This window comes from Solanum pennellii, chromosome 4 (assembly GCF_001406875.1).
Source record: "Solanum pennellii chromosome 4, SPENNV200".
Classification (NCBI taxonomy): domain Eukaryota; kingdom Viridiplantae; phylum Streptophyta; class Magnoliopsida; order Solanales; family Solanaceae; genus Solanum; species Solanum pennellii.
In genome coordinates this window covers 55584380-55604787 of record NC_028640.1, presented here as the reverse complement: position 1 = coordinate 55604787, position 20408 = coordinate 55584380, and the positions used below count along the sequence as shown (strand labels likewise).

The window sequence follows — 20408 nt, the reverse complement described above, 5'->3', positions numbered from 1 at the left end:
TAAGAGTAAAGTATTTTTTTCAAACAACTATTTCCTAATTTATTTTAAATGTTTATTAGGGGTAAAACTAAGCCTTGATTCAGTTTTAGAAAATTTATTCACGCTGAGGGCTTGGGAGAAAAGAGAAGAGAAGAAGGAGAAGAGAGAAAGGCCAAGAACACTAAGGCTTCACAAGTGGAATTCGTTGGGGTGATCCCTATTAAGGTATGTGAGATCTTTCTGTGTTGGGTTAGTTCACCCACACACCAGCTTTTTTAATTCATCGAGTTTTGAGTAGATTGAATGACGAATACTGAAGTTCTTAAAGAACAATGGTTAAATTCTTGTTTGTTAAGTTTTGGTATGCTTTTAATTGACCGGATTCATGTTTTCGTGTTATTTTTTGAGTCTAATCTACTGGATCTTGAGGTTATTAGTGAACCTAAGTGATTGGGGTGAGATCCGTGGACGTTTAGAAGGTTTAGAGATGAAAAATGGAGAAGAAAAGTCAGAATTCCCGTCTGACACGCCTTGGCGCGTCGCGCCTGCCAAAGCCCCTCAGGATAGGCTCTGTCCGACAAGCTCTGGCACGCCGTGCTAGCCATAGCCCCTCAGGACAGCCTCTGTCCGTCAGGGTTTGGCACTCCACGCCTCTCAGAGCGCCAAGAACGCCTCGAGACCCTGTTCTTTCCTCATGTTTTCTATACTAGTTCCTAAGTGATGTACCCACATTTCTTAGTTGATTCCAACACTCTAAGATACAATCAAACATCATGAAATCATCTATAAACATGAGATCATGAACCATGAATTCATAATTCAATTCAAGAAAAGTTAAGATCAAAGTCAAAAAAGTTAAGAGTCAAGTCTAAAAGTTAAGAAGCAAGTCAAAGTAAGTTCTTAAAAATTTTCAAGAGTCTTAAACAAACATTTTAACTTTGTTTTAAGGCTCAAGCTACAATTTGAGCAAAGAGTAAAGAGTTGAATTCAATTCTCAAAATTTATAAGGGTAAGTATTTCCTAAGAGTTAAATTGCAAGTTAAGCAAAGACTAAAGAGTTGATTTCATTTCTCAAAAGTTATAAGGGAACTAAGTATTTCACAAGAGTTACAAATGTTTCACATTGAGAAAGAAAGTAATCCAGCCTTTGTCTTGTTTGAGTAAAGAGGAAACATGATTTCCAAGAGAGCTTTTAAAATCTAAGTTTGAGCGAATTACCTCAAACCAGGGAAGAAGTTGTTTTTAAAACATATGAGCTAAGTATTTAGGGAGTAGTATTGAGCACCAATATGGGGACGCGAGTTCATATTAACTCAAACCCCATAAACCATGTTGTCAATATGGACAGATGAAGGGTCATACTTTGTAGATGATTCCTTAGTGTTTTTAAGCATATATTAGTGGATCCACTTAGTAGTTCAGGTTCTATACTGACGGCAAGGTATCAGATGGTCCTATTAAAACTTGTGGTAAGATGGTGTACCATTATTTAGGCTCATAATGATGGTTGTTGGTTAGAGAATCTACCATAGAATATAAGTAAAGTTGAGTTTGTTATTCCATTTCTTTAACTAACTAAGTTGTTTAAACTATTTTACAAGCTTTATATATATATTGGATGTGTCTTTACTGCTTTATATTGAGTTTAGTATTTCTTGAGTTGAGCAGAGTCAAGGTAAGTTCTTCTTAATCCTTTTAATCTTTAAGTTGTTTTGCTTTCTAACTCACATCCTCGTACATTGAGTGTACTGATGTTAGTTGGCTTGCATCATCTTATGATGCAGAAGCAGGTAATCAGGATCAGCATCTAGCGCCTCGTTGATCTAGTTTGGGCATCCAGAGTCAGTGATGAGCCTCTTTGCATCCGGAGGACTCCTTTACTGCTTTCAGTATTTTCATTTTAAAATGTTGTGGGGTTTATCCCAACATTCATCTTATTATTTTTAAAGTCTTCATAGATAGATAGTGTTAGTTTTGGGTCTTTTCATTTCATTTGTAAACGATGAGACTTAAGTGCCAATTATGCCAAACTATTACATTTTTAGTATTTCTCTTGAGAATGTTCCTTACTTTTATAATTGAGTTAAGTTAAGTCTTCCCGTGAGTTGAGTAAGCCAGGCCAAAGGTCTGCTCAAGGCCAGCAATGGACATTGGGTGTCGGCCACGTCCAGGTGTAGGCTCGGGGCGTGAATTTTTCTTAATGACACTGTTTTTGGTTCATTTGCGCTAGATACTTGTGAGTTAGTTCCTTCTTGAAGTGTTTCACCCAAATGTTGTTCAACATTGTTAAAGTATTCTTCAACAAGTGGAACAATATTTTTTATTGGTGTGGAAGTAAGTACATTCATGGTCAATGAAATATCTACTCTTACCTCATTAATTTCCATTCTTTGTTGTTGAACACTCCAACTAACTTCACAATTCTCCAGGAATTTTGCTAATAGATAGGGACATTATTCTGATTTGTTATACTTTCCATAATATTCATCACCTTCATATGACCTAATGTTTTCACTTTCCTATCTAATTATCTTTCAACCTATTTAATGTATACTTTGAGAGCGTCCATTGTTTGATATTTTTCTTTTAACAAATAGATCAATTCATAACGTGAAAAATCATCGATTAAGGTGATATTTTTCTCCATCTAAAGATGTAATATCAAAGGGTCTGCAAATATCAGTGTGTATAATTTCAAGTAGTTGAGTGGTATTTGTAGCACCTTTCTTGGTATGCTTGGTTTGCTTTCCTTTGATGCAATCCAAACATATATCAAGATCAATAAAATTCAAATTCAAAAGAATCTCATTCTTTACTAACCTTTTTAATCTTTCTTTGGATACCTGACTCAAACATTTATGCCACAAATAAGCATAACTTTCATTTAGTGAACTACATTAAATTTCAACATTTTAATGAATAGTTAGAAGGGAATCATAAAAATTATTATCGAGTTTCAATCTATATAAACCATTAATAATAAAAGTAGAATCATAAAAATAGTATTATTATATAAAATGAAACAACCATGTCCAAGCTTTAAATCTAGAAACATCAAGTCTTGAAAGAGAAATCAAATTCCTAGAACCGAAGGAACATAAAGAGTCTGTAATAGATCAAGGTGATGTCCGGTCGCCAAGATCAAACGATAAGTCCCAGTGCCTTCAATTTTGGCCTTCATGCGATTTTCCTTGACAAGAAATCCTTATTTCGATTTGTAGTATGGATCGTGGTGAATCTCTGCAACATAGTGGATATATGAGTAGTTGAACCAAAATTAAGCCACCAAGTACTATTAGGAACTTCTACCAAATTTTGATTTGAAACATACAAAGCACTCAACATACCTTTCTTTTCAACCCAAGCTTTACGTTTCAGACAATCTTTTTGATAGTGTCCTTCCTTATTACAGAAATGACATATATAAGCCTTGAGTTCCTTATAAGCATCATGTGACACTTTCTTAAACTTGTTGGCTTTCACTTTAAGTCTTTTACTATCTCCTTGACCCATGAGGTTAATGGAATACCTCTTTATTTCTTAAGTCTTGACTCTTCTTGAGTAAGCATACTGGACAATTCACTAATATCCCGCTTATCCTTAATAGTGTGATGGTAAATTTGGAATCGTCCACTTTCATCTCCAAGGTCGAAAATCTTGCTGCAATGTATGATTTTGTACACTGCATGACCCATCAAACTTCATGGTCGTGAGTTCAGCAATTAATGTACCAGCGAAAGACTTATCAGAAGAACGAGAATATTCTTCCATAAACTTCAGATATTCCGTAACACTTTCTGTTTGTAAAATAGTACTCTTAATATTGTTAATAACAATCATTCGCATGAACATAAGACTCATTTGTTACCATGGTTTATGGAAATCCTCTCATTCTCAATGCTTTTATAAGTAATGACAGTAGATTTGTCATTCAGTAGAGCCAAGTCAAGATCCATCACACCTAAGTTGAAGTAGACTTGATCATGCCATTAAGAGAAGTTCAATCCATTGAACACAATAAAAGACAAATCATGTGAATGAAGATGAATAACTGCAAATAGATATACATGTTCACATATAAAAAATAATGTGAATCAGTAAAACAATAAAAGTACATCGTAATTTTCTTTTGGGTAAATACTACGACACACGGTCATAATTTAAATGTCATTTTTAAATCTTATAGGCAATTAAATAAATTTAATTAAGCATATACACATCTTTGGATATCAATATATGTTCGATTGAAAATATTAATTTGCCTCATTTTTTTTCGCTATTCGTATAAGGATAGATTCACCTTTGGGTAAATTTTTAAGTTCTAGCAATAGTGAAAGTCAATTTATGTAAATAAAAATTTCAATATAGGCATTTAATTAACCTTCATAGATAAATGACAATTTTATGAGTGAATATTTTTCTTAACCATACTAGTTTGACCATTTTGGTAACTAACAAATTATATGAATACAAATGCATACATAATCTCATAAAATGTTGTGCATGTGAATAATTTTCGATCATAAACAGTATATGTGTAGAATCCAATTTTTCTAGTTTAACTACTTTGGTGACTAACAAATTGTATAAGTACAAAGCACGCATAACATCATAAAATTTTGTGCATGCCAATAATTTTAGTACCACTTTGGTGACTAACAAACTATAAAAACATAATACATGCATCAAGTTGAAAAACCAGACTCGGTCTCTTTTGAAATGCTGAATATGCCAACAAATAATGAATGTTAATAATTGCATATGTTAATTGATCATTAATATTATGTGTAAACATTAGTTTCTCTAGTTTGGTCATTTAAGTGACTAACAACTATATTGCACTAAGTACACATATATTATTTGTTACTTAGTATAACGACCACTTTAATTTATTGCACAATTTTAAAAAAAAACATAATTATTACATTATGGGAAGATTAAAATTTCTCAGAAGTTATGAAATCTAAAATAAAAAATAATTGTTTATTTATTTAGGGGTGGTGGGTGGCGATTACTCTTTATTACCCTACCAAGGCTAATGAGGTTATATAATTTACGAAGATTATCTGTTCAAGCAATTAAGGCTCTAATGTCACATGTAAGATTAAATTCTTTTATACTAATATCAGGATCTTGAACATGATAATCTTATATAGATATTGTTAGGGGCAGGCATCATCACTGAGAAAAACGGAAACATTAGTTGTAAATTAGTTTCTACCTCTTCGCAGTAACTTTATGTTACCACAATCGTCAGTGATGGAATTATTGTAGATAATATGTGGTAACCCTAATGGGTGGAGGGAGGACCAATTTATAGAGTTTATAACTTAATCTGGTACGTCCATTAAGTAAACAATGTATAGACACGATCTATTCTTTATTAAATATTATTTATGGTATTAATTGGGTTACAAGTAAACTTGGCCCATAATTAAATAATAATAATAATAATAATAATAATAATAATTCTTACACCTTTGGCCTAGTACCTTGATATAACACTCATGGTGATGTGCTATCAGTAATACTCAATATGATCACCTATTTAAAACCTTATTTTCCATACAACTCATCGATGAACAACTTAAGATGACAAAAGTATCATTTTAGTACATATATCTTCGACTTAGTTTTGTCACCTTAAAATAAGAGGTGTTACGTTCACTTACTGAGATTCAGAGTGTTATGGGGTTGGTAGGTTATTGTGAGCTCTTTATGAAAAATTAATCATCTATTATGTATTCATGGATAAGTTGAATTAGAAGAATGTGGTGTTCCATCGGTTATATGATTGAGAGACGAGCTTCTATAACTCAATACTTGTTGAATTTGGCTTAAATGTTGACATTACACGTGAAGGGTGAGGGTTTTACTGTTGTTTATTGTGATGCTTCTCATATAAGCCTTATTGTGTATTGATGTATAGAGGCAAAGTTATAACTTATACCACATAAAAAGAACTAAGCCTTAAATGAATGTGAGTTGACAATGATATTGTTCACGTTTAATATTTGGAGGCACTACCTCTACGGTGTATATAGTAAGGCCTAAATTGATCATTACAATCTTCAGTATATTTTTAATTGTAAAGATCTCAATTTGGGGCAGTGGAGATTATAAGAGTTGCTTAAAGACTATAATTTGACTATTTTTTATCATCTGAACAAAAATAATGTGATAATTGTTGTCTTGAGTCGTAAGATAGTTTATATGTAGCTTGGATATGTTGGAGGTGGAGAAACGCTCCTTGACTATAAATGTTCATTCCTTGATCAATCATTTCATGAGGCTTGATATATCAGATCCTTATTGAATTCTTGATTATACTAAAGATCTATTACTTTTGAAGGAATAAATTAAGATTCAATAGCTCGAAGTTGAGAAATGTTATATGCTTTGATACAAAGTGTTGAAAGTAGAGGTAAATGAATCAATTCTTGACGATAAAGGTGTTTTTGAGGATCAAGAGTCATATTTATGTATCAAAGATAGATGATTTGAGTAAGCTGATATAGAAAAAGGCTCATAGTTGGACGTGCTTTATTCACGTGGGGCAACAAAAATGTTTCATGATTAGAAGCAATATTATTGGTGGTGTAAGATGAAGAGAGACATCATGAATTAAATATGGATCAACGCTTAAATTGTAATCAAGAGAACTAAGAGCATAAAAATCATATAATATGACTCAGATGATGTCTATACATGAGTGGACTTGGAAATAAATCGCTATGAACTTTTTGATATGATTTTCACGAACTTTAACAAAATTTGATAGTGTTTAGGTCATTATTGATAAATTAACCAAATTTTCATTTCATATGGTTCTACATTTTAGTGAGATTGACAAAGATCTACATTAAGAGATATTTCATTTGCATGAGGTTTCTATTTCTATCATTTCAATTGAGATACTCAATTCACATCTCATTTCCCGAGTCTCTACACAAGGTTTTGGGTACTGGAGTAGAGCTCAATGCAACTTTTCACCTATAATCAAATGGTTAACTCGAACATACTATTCACATCCGTAAGGATATGCTACGAATTTATGTGATTGACTTTTAGATGATTGAAATCATTCTTACTATTTCATAGTTTGATTATAATAACAATTATCATTGTACCCTACAAATAACTCCATTTAAGATTTCTTTTCTTTAGTTTGGTTCCATTTTGGTACTGTTGTTGAACACTCCTGCTCGTATGCAACAATTAAGCAAAATAATTGTTGAATATTCACATTTTCTATCTTGGCTTGATTGGCCACTCAACCTCGACTGCCTACTTGCTTTTCTCTTGTATCATTTTCCGGCAAGCTCTGTCATAACCTTTTTCCTTGCAAAATCATTTTGTAAGTTCTTCATTTTTCTCCTTCTCTTCAAGTTTTCTCATTTGATTCTAATTCATTTTACTACTACTTTAGTAAAGAAAAGCATATCTATGATAGAACCCACTTGAGAATGCATATTTATGATAGTCAACTTGACGAAGTTTGGTTGAATCAATGTTTCAAATTGATTTATATTGCTGCACATGTTGGGATTTGTTAGAACCCACCTGAGATATGATGGTTGATTGGTAAAGAGTTGTCATTTATGTAGATCTAGCATACCCATTCACAATCAAACTAATTTTATCAATTCAATTAACCTATATTGTAAAATTAGCATCCATATACGCACATTCCTAAGATTCCTCTCTTATTCTTGAAATATTCGTTGTGTTAATCTTGCTACTATTAATTGTTAAAATCTTGTTAACCAAATTCGAATTGTTAATCAACCCTATTTATATTCATGCATAAATTGGCTAGACATATAAAATACTAGTGATTGGATCACATCATAAGGTGAATTACTATGACTATACCCTACGGGATCCACTCGAGCTCCTTGTTGGGTTATATACTGCGAACAATCGGCTATACATCGATTTGTAACAACTTTTATTCTTCTTGGCATCTATTATTTTGGAACAAATCTTTTTAGTTCTTAAAAAGAAACAATTCGAGAAAGTTTAATTGATTGAAATAAATTTCTAGATTCACAGATTTATCGATATCAAATACGTAAAAAGAATCAAATTCTTGTTGGCGATTATCTATATAAAAAAATGAAATTATAAAAACTCCTTTGTCTTATTTATACTCTTCTTCAAAATCTACATTACATACTCTTTTTCTATGAGATGCTCTAAATCCCTTGTACCACATAATAAGTAGATTTTGAAGAAAAGTATTTGGCTTTCATTTATTTTGATTTAGATTTTTTTAACTGGAGTAATGTAACTATGTTACTATTGCCAGATTTTACTGCCATAAAACGTGTCAATAGTTTGAACATTATAAAAAATTAGTCTTTTACAAATACATTCATAGCACACAATTTAGGGGGACACACCAGAACTGGTGATCTTAAACCAAAATTTAGAAAAGAGAGTTGCGTTTATTTATTTTATTTTTTAAGAAATTAATTTCTTAAATTTTAAAAATATATTGTCATTGATTATAATTTAATAATTATTTTGTCATTTTCAATTGACAATATACCATTTCTTGTAATAGTTTGTCTAGAGAACTAATTCGTGATTTGATAGGGCTACACTATGATTTTTGGAGTCCATTTAAGGAAAGAGTTTTTTAACCCAACCAGAATAAGACTGCCAATTTTTGGGCTTAGAAAATATGGATAGGACTGCCCCGTGGGCCAAATAAAAATTAACTAAAAAATAAAAATAAAATAGAGTATTAAAATAACAAGAGTCTAAACTCAAAATCTGTTAAAAGTTTGAAATATTACAATTTAAATACAAATTATGTTTATAAAACATGTACTACATAAAATTAAAATTCCCTAAAATTCCTAGGGAATCACTGCAGAAATAAGTTATTTCCGACTACGACTGTTGACTACAAATGTGTAGTCGGTATATTAGTTGTTATTCCGAATACTGTAATCGGGAAATTAAGATTTATATTTTTCTAATTTTTAATAATTTTACTCGACCATTATATCGACTATTGAGTTCGTAAAATTTTGTGAAATGAAGTTAAAAAAATAATTGACCATTTACCGATTAGTAGTCAAAAACTTATTTAATAATTTTTAAAATATTATAAATGGTGACTACTATAGTCGGCCCTTTAATAATATTTTTAGTTTAAAAATAATTTATTTTTCGACTAATATAATAGTTATTATTTTAAAATCACTAGCTAACTCTTTTATTAGAAAAAAAAACTTTTTTATTAAATCTGTTTGGGTTCTTAGCAAAGGTTACTGCGGTCGTCTTATAGAGGTTCCTGACTTTGACTATTTGATTTGGCTTAGCATTGAACAACATTTTCATCAGAGAGGTTACTGTCGTCATCTTAGAGAGGTACTGTAATCGATTGTTTGCTAATTGTCGTCTTTGGGGTTTTAATTTCAATAATTTTGAGTGTCTAGGTTTTAGTTTCAATAACATTCTTTAGGGTTTTAATTTCAATAATTTTGACATCGTCTTAGAGAGGTACTGTAAATTTCTTTTTCTAGGTTTAGCAACTTGCTCGCCTTCATGATTAATTGTTTTCTGCTTGTGTTAAAGTTCAAATCGTGACATTAGTGGAATTATTTTTGTTAGAACCTCGCTATAATTAGCTTGTTTGATTCGATTTGGGGAAATATTCATGTGATTGATTATTCCTCCCTCGATTGAGGGATAATCAATGGAGGAATGAAATCAAAGAAAGAAAAAATCCTTGGAGTTCAAAAACTTCTCTACTCGACTCCTCTCATTTCGTATCATATTTAAAGCTTTCATGTTTTCTTTTGGTTCTAGATATTACTGTTCACGTGTTGTGATCTTGACGACTACCGTTAGCATCAACATATAAAGGGTTAAGGAAGCTAACAATATCAAAAAAAGAACTACTCAACGTAGAGAGGATGTGTTTAATCTTTACTGCTCGTCTTACTTTTGTGTTCGATTTTCTTGTTTTGCTTTAGTTTTCTGTCCAAATTAATAGCTATAGTTTCTTGTTGTTATATGCCAAAAAAATTATTTCTTGTTGTTATTACGGATTTAGATTTAGTGTTCTAAAACTCGATGCTGTAGATATTTTGATACCATATTTAGTCTGCTTCCTTTATAGTTTGTATTATTAGGGTTGGGCATTCAGTATCTATAAAATGATTTTTAGGAGCAAATAAAAATTAAAATGAGGATAATCAATTATGCAACATTGCAGCATTGCAATGCATGACCATGTTGCTTGCTGCTGGCAACATTGCAGTTGTGCGGGTCTGCAGCATTGCAAAGCATGGTTGCTGGTTGCTGGTAGCGTTGCAGTTGTGCAGGTCTGCAGCATTGCAAAACATGGATACTAGTTGCTACTGCTGGTGGCGGCTGGAAGCTCTGCAACATTTTAAACTTCAAAGCCACCTGCTGGCTATGGCTTGACCCAATCTAGCCTGCTAGCTTGGCCCAACAATAATAATAGCATGCAACAACCAAAAATTACAATAAGAATTCAACACTTGATTCCAAGCCAACGTAAATAATTTGTCATCTTCACAAATTGCCAGTATACATATGATCTTTTACTGTTTGCATCTTCTTGTTGATAATGGTGTCAAGATTCTAATTGGTCTGACTCTTTTCCTTCTTAGGTTTCTAGACCATACAAGCCACCAGAATTTGAAATTATGTTTGGAGAAAGAGTGAGCAAACTGGTTTGTGGAATTCTTATCTTTTTTTCCGTAATGTTCTGCTCAAAATATGTTCCTATAATTAACTTTTTGCAGGGTTGTGTATTAAAATTGTGTTGAACTGGTTTAGGTGGTGGCTAATAAAGGTTCATGATATAACTACAGAGAGAATAGGTTAGTATACTTTGTAGTTTTCGCTATAATATAGAGACTCTCTTAGAAGCTTACTAAACTTTTAATTTATAAAACTTCATATCTCAACAAAAATATTTGTATACTTTTGTCATGACCACTAAAAATTCTGGAAATTTTCCACATGTTGTACCAGAAGTGTTAGAGCTTATACTCAAATGAAAAGAAAACAACTTAGGAGAATTGATAGATTTCATATGTCATGTGGTTGGTGAAGGAAATAATTTAAAGTAGTAAGAATAAGCAAGAAATTAACTTTTAATGTGATTGAAAACAGTCTGTGTAACTGATTATTGTTGCAGAAGCTAATATTAATCAAAGATTTGTTTTATACTTCAGTGGTCTGAGTCTTGCAATGTTCATTACTAATATATGTGACTAAGCACTGTTTTTGATGTTTTACTATATTACTTATCTTGTGTGAGTCAGTCATTGATTCTTGATACTTTTAATGAAGGCTGAGACTGGGACCAGAGAAAGCATTGCAATATTTTGAGAGAAAATCCTCTTCTCTGAAAAAATAGAAAACGGATGATATTATTTCAATATGGACATCTATATGGACATCTGAGTCCTACTACTTCTGGGATGGTTCCACAACCCAGCTAACATATGGTGATATTACTTCAATATTGACAAATGTGATAGGAGGTGTGAAGAAAGAAAGAGTTTACGGGCTTGGAGTACAACCTTTGTCATGTAATCCATCATCGTTGTTGTTTGGTGTCTACTTCTCAAACTTTAACAGAAATGGAAGTAATGCGAATAGAGATTTCAAAGCTAATAGAATGACTTCAAAGATCTAAAGCTAATTATGCTAAAGTGCAAAAGTTCAAGGAGAAACATATGGCTCGGATGGCGATGAAGAGACCGAAGCTGATAAAGTTTAGATTATGTTCTGGTTGTTTAGACATTTGCTAGACATTTTAGACTTGTTTGAAACTATTTACTTCCATTTCGAACAAAAATTTATACTTATTAGACTTGATTTTGATGGAGCTTGAACTTTCAGATTAAAGTGGAATTTGAATGTTTAGGAATGTGTTAGATATTTGGTTTTATTGTCATGTTACATTTTTATGGATGGAGGTATAATTTAGCAGGTGGTATACCAAAATGAACAATAATATACTAAAAATATAACTTTCTTATAGTATTTTGTTTGTATAATGTCGACTACAATAGTCGGAAGATCACCTAAAAAGTTGATACAGTAATTATTTCTATCGACTGTAGTAGTCGAAAAGTACTTAAATGATTAATAAATGACAACCACAGTAATCAAAAAATGTTTAATTAATTATTTAATTATTTAGCTACTACGACTACCGTAGTCGATATTATTAAATTAATAAATTATTATTTAACAAATATTCCGACTACAAAGTAGGTAGTATTTAAAATAATAAAATATTATTTTACTAGCTTTCCGACTATAATAGTCAGCAGTTCGTGTACTTTAATGATCGGGTTTTAATTTATGTATTGTGACTACGATAGTCGTCGAATTCCGACTGCTGTAGTCGGCAAGCATTTTTCAAAGCTCAATCTACCGACTACTCAAAAGTAGTTGGAAAGACATCGGAAAACTCCATTTTTCAACTATGTTCCGATCAATTTTGCAGTCGGCAAACAACAAACTTCTAGTAGTGATAGGTCGTAACCTATGAAATATTGTCATATTTTTTGTGCTTTATTATGATCATTGGAAAACAATTAGGTTAATATTTCTATTTAGCTATTTATGTTTTTAATCGAAATCAAACTTAATGATAATTTTATTTGCGGATTTCATTAACAAGTAGTAATACTAACACCATGTAATATTGCCTTGTCAATATTTAAGAAAAGAGGGTTGGCCCGGCAAAACCGTAATCCACGTACTTGTAGGCTGAGCTGACCATTTTCTGGTCACACAAAACATGGGTTAGCCCGATCTGACCCGTCAAATTATAAAGCATGTATGTGTTAGCTCGAATAGGTGGACTAACCCATATTGACAACTTCAATTTTTTTGCACAATAATAAACATATATAAATTATTATATGTTACATAACAATAAAAATGTTTATAGCTCTCTTATTGCTTATAGTATTGAAACATTTTCAATAGAATTTTTGTTACATAAAATAAAAATAATTATTCTTAAAGTATTTAAAATTAAAATCAAGACTTAATTTCATTGAATATGCGAATTGGATTATCATTCTTTTACTTATATAATATTTTTAATTACAAAAATCATATTATAGTGATTGCTATCTTTAGAAGTCATTCTAATTAAGATGATGTTTTTTTTTTAAAGAAAAATTAATTATTTGATAATCCAAGTAGTTTGAGATGAAATGTTTAATAAAACTTCTCAAAGAATTGAAGACAATCTACAAAGTCAATATTAAAACATGATTGATTCAAACTAAAATAAATTAAGAAATAACAAGTATTTGTAAATCTATTGTCAACGATTTTTAAATATAATTATACTCCCTCCATACCGTGTGTATGCTTTTTTTTGAAAATATGAATTTGACCAACATTCTTGGTCATTGATCAATTTGATTAATCAAAATAAATTAATTTATGTTCATTTACTGAAAACTTGACTTCAAAAAATAAAATATTACTATATCTATTTTTAATTATCACAATTTTTTTTTAGAGTCAAACTATAAAAATATTGATTAGCATTACAATGTACTTCTCCATCGTATTGATATGAAATAGTTACAATTTATAATATTATTATATAATTTTTAAATATTTAAATTTTTATATAAAATATTACAATTATCTAATTTAACTATAAAAATTAATCGACCTTAAAAAATGTAACAGAATAAATAAGCCAGTTACTATCTAAAATGATATACATATAAATTGAATTGAACTTTCTAATTAATAGTAATAACATTTTCTTCCAGTGTGCTGTACACGGTGCTTCTCACCATTTATACTCCATTTTACATCGCCTTCATCAGATCTGGTCGTCTCTTTTATGTATGTATCTCCTTCATCTTTTGTCTGCTCAGTGCTTTTGGTTCTTCCTTTAATATTGTCTCTTGCTCGAATTGTGCATCTCCGGTATGTTTTTGCATTTGATCGAACTGAATTTGGGGGTTTCTTGATTCGTTGGAGGCCCTTATTTTTTGGGGTCTAAAGTCACTGCTTTAGTGGTTTTAGGGTTTTGATTTCATTGTCTTGCGCTCTAACTTTTAACTAATCTTGAACTATGTCATTTGCAGATTCTTCCAAGAGGATTTTGGTCCACTATTCACTTCTTTTAGCATGGTAAAGTTTCACCAATTGCTTATTCTTGTTGGGCATATATTTCTTATGCACACGTATATGTATGTGTAATGTAATTACCTATGTGTGATGATTAATTGGCCTTTCAATTTCAACATCAGCTATATGCCCCACATTCATATATACTGTTTAATTTAATCTGTATGCAATCTAAATGCATAATATGCCAACTTTTAAGACAAATGCCATGATTTATGCTCTTTAAAATGATTGGACTACTTCTTGCAGAATTACATTATTGGAGCGTTCAAGCCAGCATGCAACATCTCAATCACGTTTGGTGATGGAAAATCCCGCAAACAGGTAAGTTATCAGTCTCTTAGAACTGATCATGCATATAACACTTGTCAATAAAGATGATGCCTTTGGTGGAAATTGGTGAAATAGTTTCTACAGTTACATATAGCAACTTTAGCTCATGAATGTGCTTATTAGTTTTATGATTTTTATTCTATTACCTGATCAGGAGCTTTAATCATAATAGTAGAAACACTTTTGTATTCAGTCATGTTAGACAGCCAGTAGGCAGAAATTTCTCGACGTTAGCTTCACAACCTGGATGAGAACAAGTAGCTGAAATACTTATATATTCTTTGTTTCGGCTTATATAGAAGCTTGTTGTTCCATGAAATATTTTCCCCCCTTTGATGATCAATATGCTGCTAATGATCCTTTTCCTTAATATAAATTAATCGATTGTGTATCAAAGCTCAACCTTGTTGCTTGCTGTCTATGAAATTTCATTTGATCTTGTACTATTGTTATATGACAAAACCTATCCCCATCCGGCCCTCCCCTAAACAAGAAAAACTATTTTTGCATGACATATAATGTAATTATCAGAAAAAAAGGACATGACACCTCCTTGTTAAGATATTCAAAAACCACAAACCCAGTTTATACTTGTGCCAAAAGACAAAAGCTGACAGAAGATAATGTATGTATAATGTCTATGTGATGGAGAATATACCTTATTTAGTAACTTAAAGTCAGGGAATTGGATAGAGTTGTTCTTTAAAGGGAGTAGTATCAATTAGCATGTTACATTTTCCATTATTGGGACACATCTCCAAAAATATTTAAAAGGAGAAGTTTATTATCAAAGTCCAGATCTGATGAATGCTGTAATTATGTGTCTAATTAGTGTAAAGCATATGTACTGTGAAACAAGATGTACTGCCTTAAAATATGCATGTAAATAAATGCAACCTATTTTTTTTTTTTTTTTAAATAAATTTATTTATAAGAACATACAGCTAAGTAATTGATAAAGATTGGGCACCTGCAAGAACTAGGGAAGTAGCAAAAACTCTTCGATACCCCTCAAATACAAGTCAACTAATCTCTAAGGTAAAAGTAACAGGAAATCCAACAATAAATCCAAGTGAAATGTTTTCTTTATAAGAAAATCCAAGCAACTACAAGTCGGCAGCAATAGGAATTAAGCATTACTTCATATTCTTCTTAGGCCTCAACTGGTTGTTGTGTTCACACTTATTCTTGCGGCAACTGACAGCACGAGGATGCAACTGAGTATTGCACTTTCGGCATATAATCTTTTCCTGATTGTATACTATTTCCTAGCCAAAGTCGTCCGTCAACGATGACTCAATGATTCTCACCACAAAGTCTAGCACTAGATGTAGAGTTGATTTTTTCTGGATGCTGTAGTACACCAAGGTGCGGCCATCCTCGAGCTGCTTACCAGCAAAAATCAGCCTTTGCTGGTCTGGGGGGATTCCTTCTTTGTCTTGTATCTTGGCCTTAGCATTGTCGATAGTATTGCTGAATTCGACTTCCAGAGTAATGGTTTTACTGGTAGAGTTTTCACGAATATCTTGCTGGTCTGGAGGGATCCCTTCTTTGTCTTGTATCTTGGCCTTAGCATTGTCGATAGTATTGCTGAATTCGACTTCCAGAGTAATGGTTTTACTGGTCAGAGTTTTCATGAATATCTGCATTTTCCTACTTCTCCTTGCAACCTACTTCACTTATCTGGAAAGTAAAAAATAGAAAAAAAAATAAAATAGGTGCAACCTATCTCAACTGAAGAAGTGTCAAAACAAAATTGGAGACTTGTTGGGTTGGGCTGTTTGGAATGAAAGGAATTCAAGATATTTTGAGAGCATAGAGAACGATGTGCATAAAGTTAAACTAAACTGCATTTTACTTTGTCTTTTTGTGTAATCAGTTATACTCTAATGACACAGTCTCTAATATTGATGTGTTAGACTCAATTTAGGCGTAGAGAAGTGAAATCAGGAGTACACTTGTATATAAGGTTACAGTACAGCGCATGTACTGTTTTGTGATATAATACAAAGTTTCCAAGTTCAAAATAAAATAAAATTGGAGACTTGTTGACTCTACAAGTTGACTGCTTGCTTGTTGTACTATTTTCTGTTAGGTCCCCTTGAAGAAGGAAAATGGTCAAACTGTTATGGTCCCACTTTTCCAAAGTCAAGAAAACATTGCTGGAAAGGTATTATTCATCTAGCGTACTAATGATTCTGATGATACTCTTTATTTGTACTTGTAGAAAAGTATCTATTTGTTTCAGGACCTTTCTTTGAGAATATAGTTTCGTATGGCTTCAGATTTCTGTAGAACCAGTATCAGGGAAGAAGGTTGAACATAATGGGATCAAAGTTGAGCTTCTTGGTCAGATAGGTGAGCTTTAACTTGTGACAATTTAAAACAGCTTTTATTACTTATGCATTGCAGTCTCGTGTCCTCGAATCAAGTGCACAGATTGCGAATGAAATTACATTGATCTTTTGTAATTTGAACTTCACATATCAATATGCCCAATCTTTCCGCTATCTGCTTTCTACTTTTTTCCTTTTCTGTCATTTAGGGTTCAAGGTGGGTTGGACTAAGGTAACCACTTTGTGTTACTGGCAATCTAAGCTAAGGTTACGGTGAAATTCTGTTTATCTGTAACATAGGCAGTACGCTTCTTGCAGTTCAAACAATGAGTGCAGTTTTCAGTCCGTATGCTTATATCTTCATTGTCAGTTATCCTAAATTTCAATAAATAAGCTTGGCTATCTCCTTCTTTAACCGTTGCAATGTCATTTATGGTTATAATGTTTCAATATGTGTTTGGAACTAGTATGACTTTCAGAAAAGGAAAAACTAGCTTTCTAATGTAGGTTTTAGAGGATGTTTGGATGTTTGGATTGGCTTTTAAAAGCAGCTTATAAACTAAAAGCCATAAGTTGGGAATACCCAAATTTTAGCCTATTTTTTGTACTTTTTGGCCTAAAAGTAAGTGCTTAAATGCACATTTTTATCTTTCCCAAATACCACAAAAATAGAAAGAGCATAAAAGCCAAAACACTTTAAAAATAAGCTAATCCAAACACCCTCTTAGTTTGATACTACTATTTCATTCAGGTAAATATTTGGTTGCTGGTATAATTGTTCTGTGTATCTTCTTTTAACGGCTAAACTGCATTGGACAATTTGAACATCTGCTTGACTTATCCAAAAAGGAAAGTAAAGCTTCCTTCTTGCAGCTTCTCACTTGTACGTTCATGTTTCCTTTGCTATAAATTTTTAGTTCAGATACATGTGTGGTTATTTGTTGGTATAATTGTTTCGTTTTTAGTCCTTATCTTTCTATGCAGCAATCTACTTGTTGCACATCTGTGGTTTTCTAACTCTTTTTTCCTGATACTCCTGCAATGGAGAATTAATTCATGTTGCAATATTTTTCTTGTGCAGAAATGTACTTTGACAGGGGGAACTTTTACGACTTCACCTCTCTTGGTGAGTATTTCATACATGATGCTAGTGGAGACTGAAGAGATAATTTATTCCTTAGCTGGGTGAACCTGTAAAAACATGCTGTACTGGTTTTCTTGTTTAAATTTGACTGTTCTGACTTATGAGCTGCTGTCAGGTCAGATTATGTTAAGTTTATAGTGTGTATGGGTATTGTAGTATGTTGATTTTTCTGTGAGTTTCCATATTTCCTGTTCATGGGACCTAGATGAGTAGTCTAATGTTTCTCTTTTCTTCTCACTTTACTTGTCTTAGAAGTTGACTTATAAGCTGTAGACCCAATTTCATTTAACTTTAGATTTAGCTGGACTTGGAAATTTTTTTCAGGTTCTCAATATTTTAGTTGCTTCATAGTAGAGAATGTAGAATCAGGATTAATTTCTATTATCTTTGCATAGCCACTTTTGTTCTTAGGTTCATTATGCAGCATTCCTTTAGTGGTTTTTCCCAGGAAATTTAGTTGAGGTTGCTAGACTCTCTTTCCCCTATTTCATCTACTGCTGTTCTAACGAACATTACAGCATTGTAGTGGTGCCAGGCTGCCCTGTTCATTCTTTTGCTTGAACCTTTCCCTTTGTTCTAGTTATCCATTGTTCAGAGACACAACTGTTTCAGAGACCAAAAATTTGATGTTCTTCCATTAGCAATTGTTGCATGTTTATTTCTGAAGTTGTGCTACTTGTCTTTGCTGGACTGCAATACGTTGGTCATTATCAGTTTGAGCTGTTGTTTAGGGGGTATGTAAGTTTGGTATTGGTGGGTATGCTATTTAGGTGCTACAAGTTGTTTGAAATAGAATACTCAGATCTACTGCTTCGACATCCATTTAGAATTATACTTCTCAAACTTTTGTTATGGTTCTTGTTTGTCACTGGTTTTCATTCCTCGTATTGCTTCATTTACTCCATTTAATGTTTATCTTTGTAGTCCGAGAACTGGATGTTCCTGGTGAAATTTATGAAAGGAAAACATATCCTTTTGAGTTTTCAACTGTTGAAATGCCCTATGAAACATATAATGGGGTTAATGTTCGACTTAGGTAAGTTTCTTTTGTTTTCGAACCTTGAAGCGTATATATGATTCTTTTATCTATACTGTTTTTTCCTTGCTTTGTTTTGATGAAGTGACGATATAGTTGTTTGTTTCCTCCATTGAGATTTATTTCGTACTCTACATAGATTTGAATCTAGACTGGTGATCATTCCTCTAAGCTTGGGCATTATACTTCCTGATTTATTTGTCCCAGTTTTGCATTTTGAATTGATTTTTATGAAAATTATCAATTAATTGAAGCTACAGTTATTTGTTATCTAAACAGATTGCAGAGTTTTTCTGATATCTAAAGTTGCATTTTCCATCCTTTTTTTCCCCAAGGGAACGGCTTTTTTATTGCTACCGGAAGAAAATTACAATTGAGGAAGGAGGGCAAACCTATCCTTCCTAAGAGATTGGTTACTTAGTAAACCAAACATATGGATGAGCAAAAAAGTAAAAATAAAAAAATTTAGCAACTAAACATCCAACAAAATGGGGGATTATAGATCCAAAAACTCGAGTTACATTTCTTGGCTCTAAACGAAGGAAATTTCCATCTGTCCATGTTGAGAAGACCTTTAACTAATCCTGGAATGGCATTGAATTGGGAATATATTTGTGCATTGGTAGGATTATGGCTTAGGGAGGCTAGTCTATCCGCAACTTTGTAATCCTCCCTCCAAGTTGCATTTTCTATCTTGCTATCATATAAGAAGAGTGTTGACTTGTGGGAGGATCTCTGTAACATGATCAAACAGATTATACCATTGGTGACATTTAATCATAATTCCTAACGTGAAACGATATATTCTCTCCCCCCCCCCCCCCCAAACAAAANAAAAAAGAAAAATCAGTAAGTACAGGGAAAGTTGGTGGCTAGCTGATTATCTATTCTTTCCCAGAGAAATTATGGTCCATATGGATAATATGGCTGTGTCTATCAAATTATGCAAGTTGAGGTGATATGAAGTCGAATCATGTAATTATTTTCAGAAGAAAAGCTTCTCGTATTCTCTCTTAGAAAATAGAAATCATGTTATATTGTGTTTGACAGGACAAATACAAGCATATGAATGTGGATAGCGTATTATGTTTGAAGTACTCCCTTAAGCTAAAGGTGATAAACAGACAAAACTTTCCTCATTAATTTGTCTCGAGTTAATTAACGAATCAGAATATTAGGGAATGCCCATCTTACTCTTGCGATAAGATATATGGCCACTAAAGTTAAGGTATTAAATACAAAAGAAAAAAGCACTCCAACTTTGTTTTACTTAAATTTCTGATTTGTGCCTCTCCTTTATCATTACTCTTTCTCCAACCTATTAGTTTTAGCCACCCTTTTGTGTCCCTTGCCCTTGGTCATGTTTTCACCCTTATACAATTCAACTTAGCCCCCCCCCCCCCCCCCC

The 20408-nt window shown here is 32.3% G+C and overlaps 2 protein-coding genes across 3 annotated transcripts in view; both read left to right on the top strand.

Annotated features, from left to right (window-relative positions):
• The first annotated feature begins 473 nt into the window (after nt 1-473).
• Nucleotides 474-11926, top strand: LOC114076894. The gene is made up of 4 exons (XM_027916592.1): nt 474-604; nt 9216-9363; nt 10635-10697; nt 11323-11926. Exons 1-4 carry the CDS (start codon nt 474-476, stop codon nt 11359-11361), a joined length of 381 nt encoding a protein of 126 aa, XP_027772393.1. The 3' UTR covers nt 11362-11926.
• A 1827-nt stretch (nt 11927-13753) lies between these two features.
• LOC107018012 (vacuolar protein sorting-associated protein 26A) overlaps nt 13754-20408 on the top strand; it is a 16326-nt gene continuing 9671 nt past the window's right edge. The window contains exons 1-7 of one of the 2 annotated variants that reach the window (XM_015218347.2): nt 13754-13863; nt 14109-14154; nt 14401-14475; nt 16580-16654; nt 16770-16842; nt 17902-17946; nt 18889-19000. In XM_015218347.2, the coding sequence (XP_015073833.1) occupies nt 14152-14154; nt 14401-14475; nt 16580-16654; nt 16770-16842; nt 17902-17946; nt 18889-19000 (383 nt within the window). In that variant the 5' untranslated portion in view covers nt 13754-13863; nt 14109-14151. Of the gene's footprint in view, nt 13948-14108; nt 14155-14400; nt 14476-16579; nt 16655-16769; nt 16843-17901; nt 17947-18888; nt 19001-20408 lie in introns of both variants that reach the window. The other variant, XM_015218346.2, reaches the window with a different exon arrangement.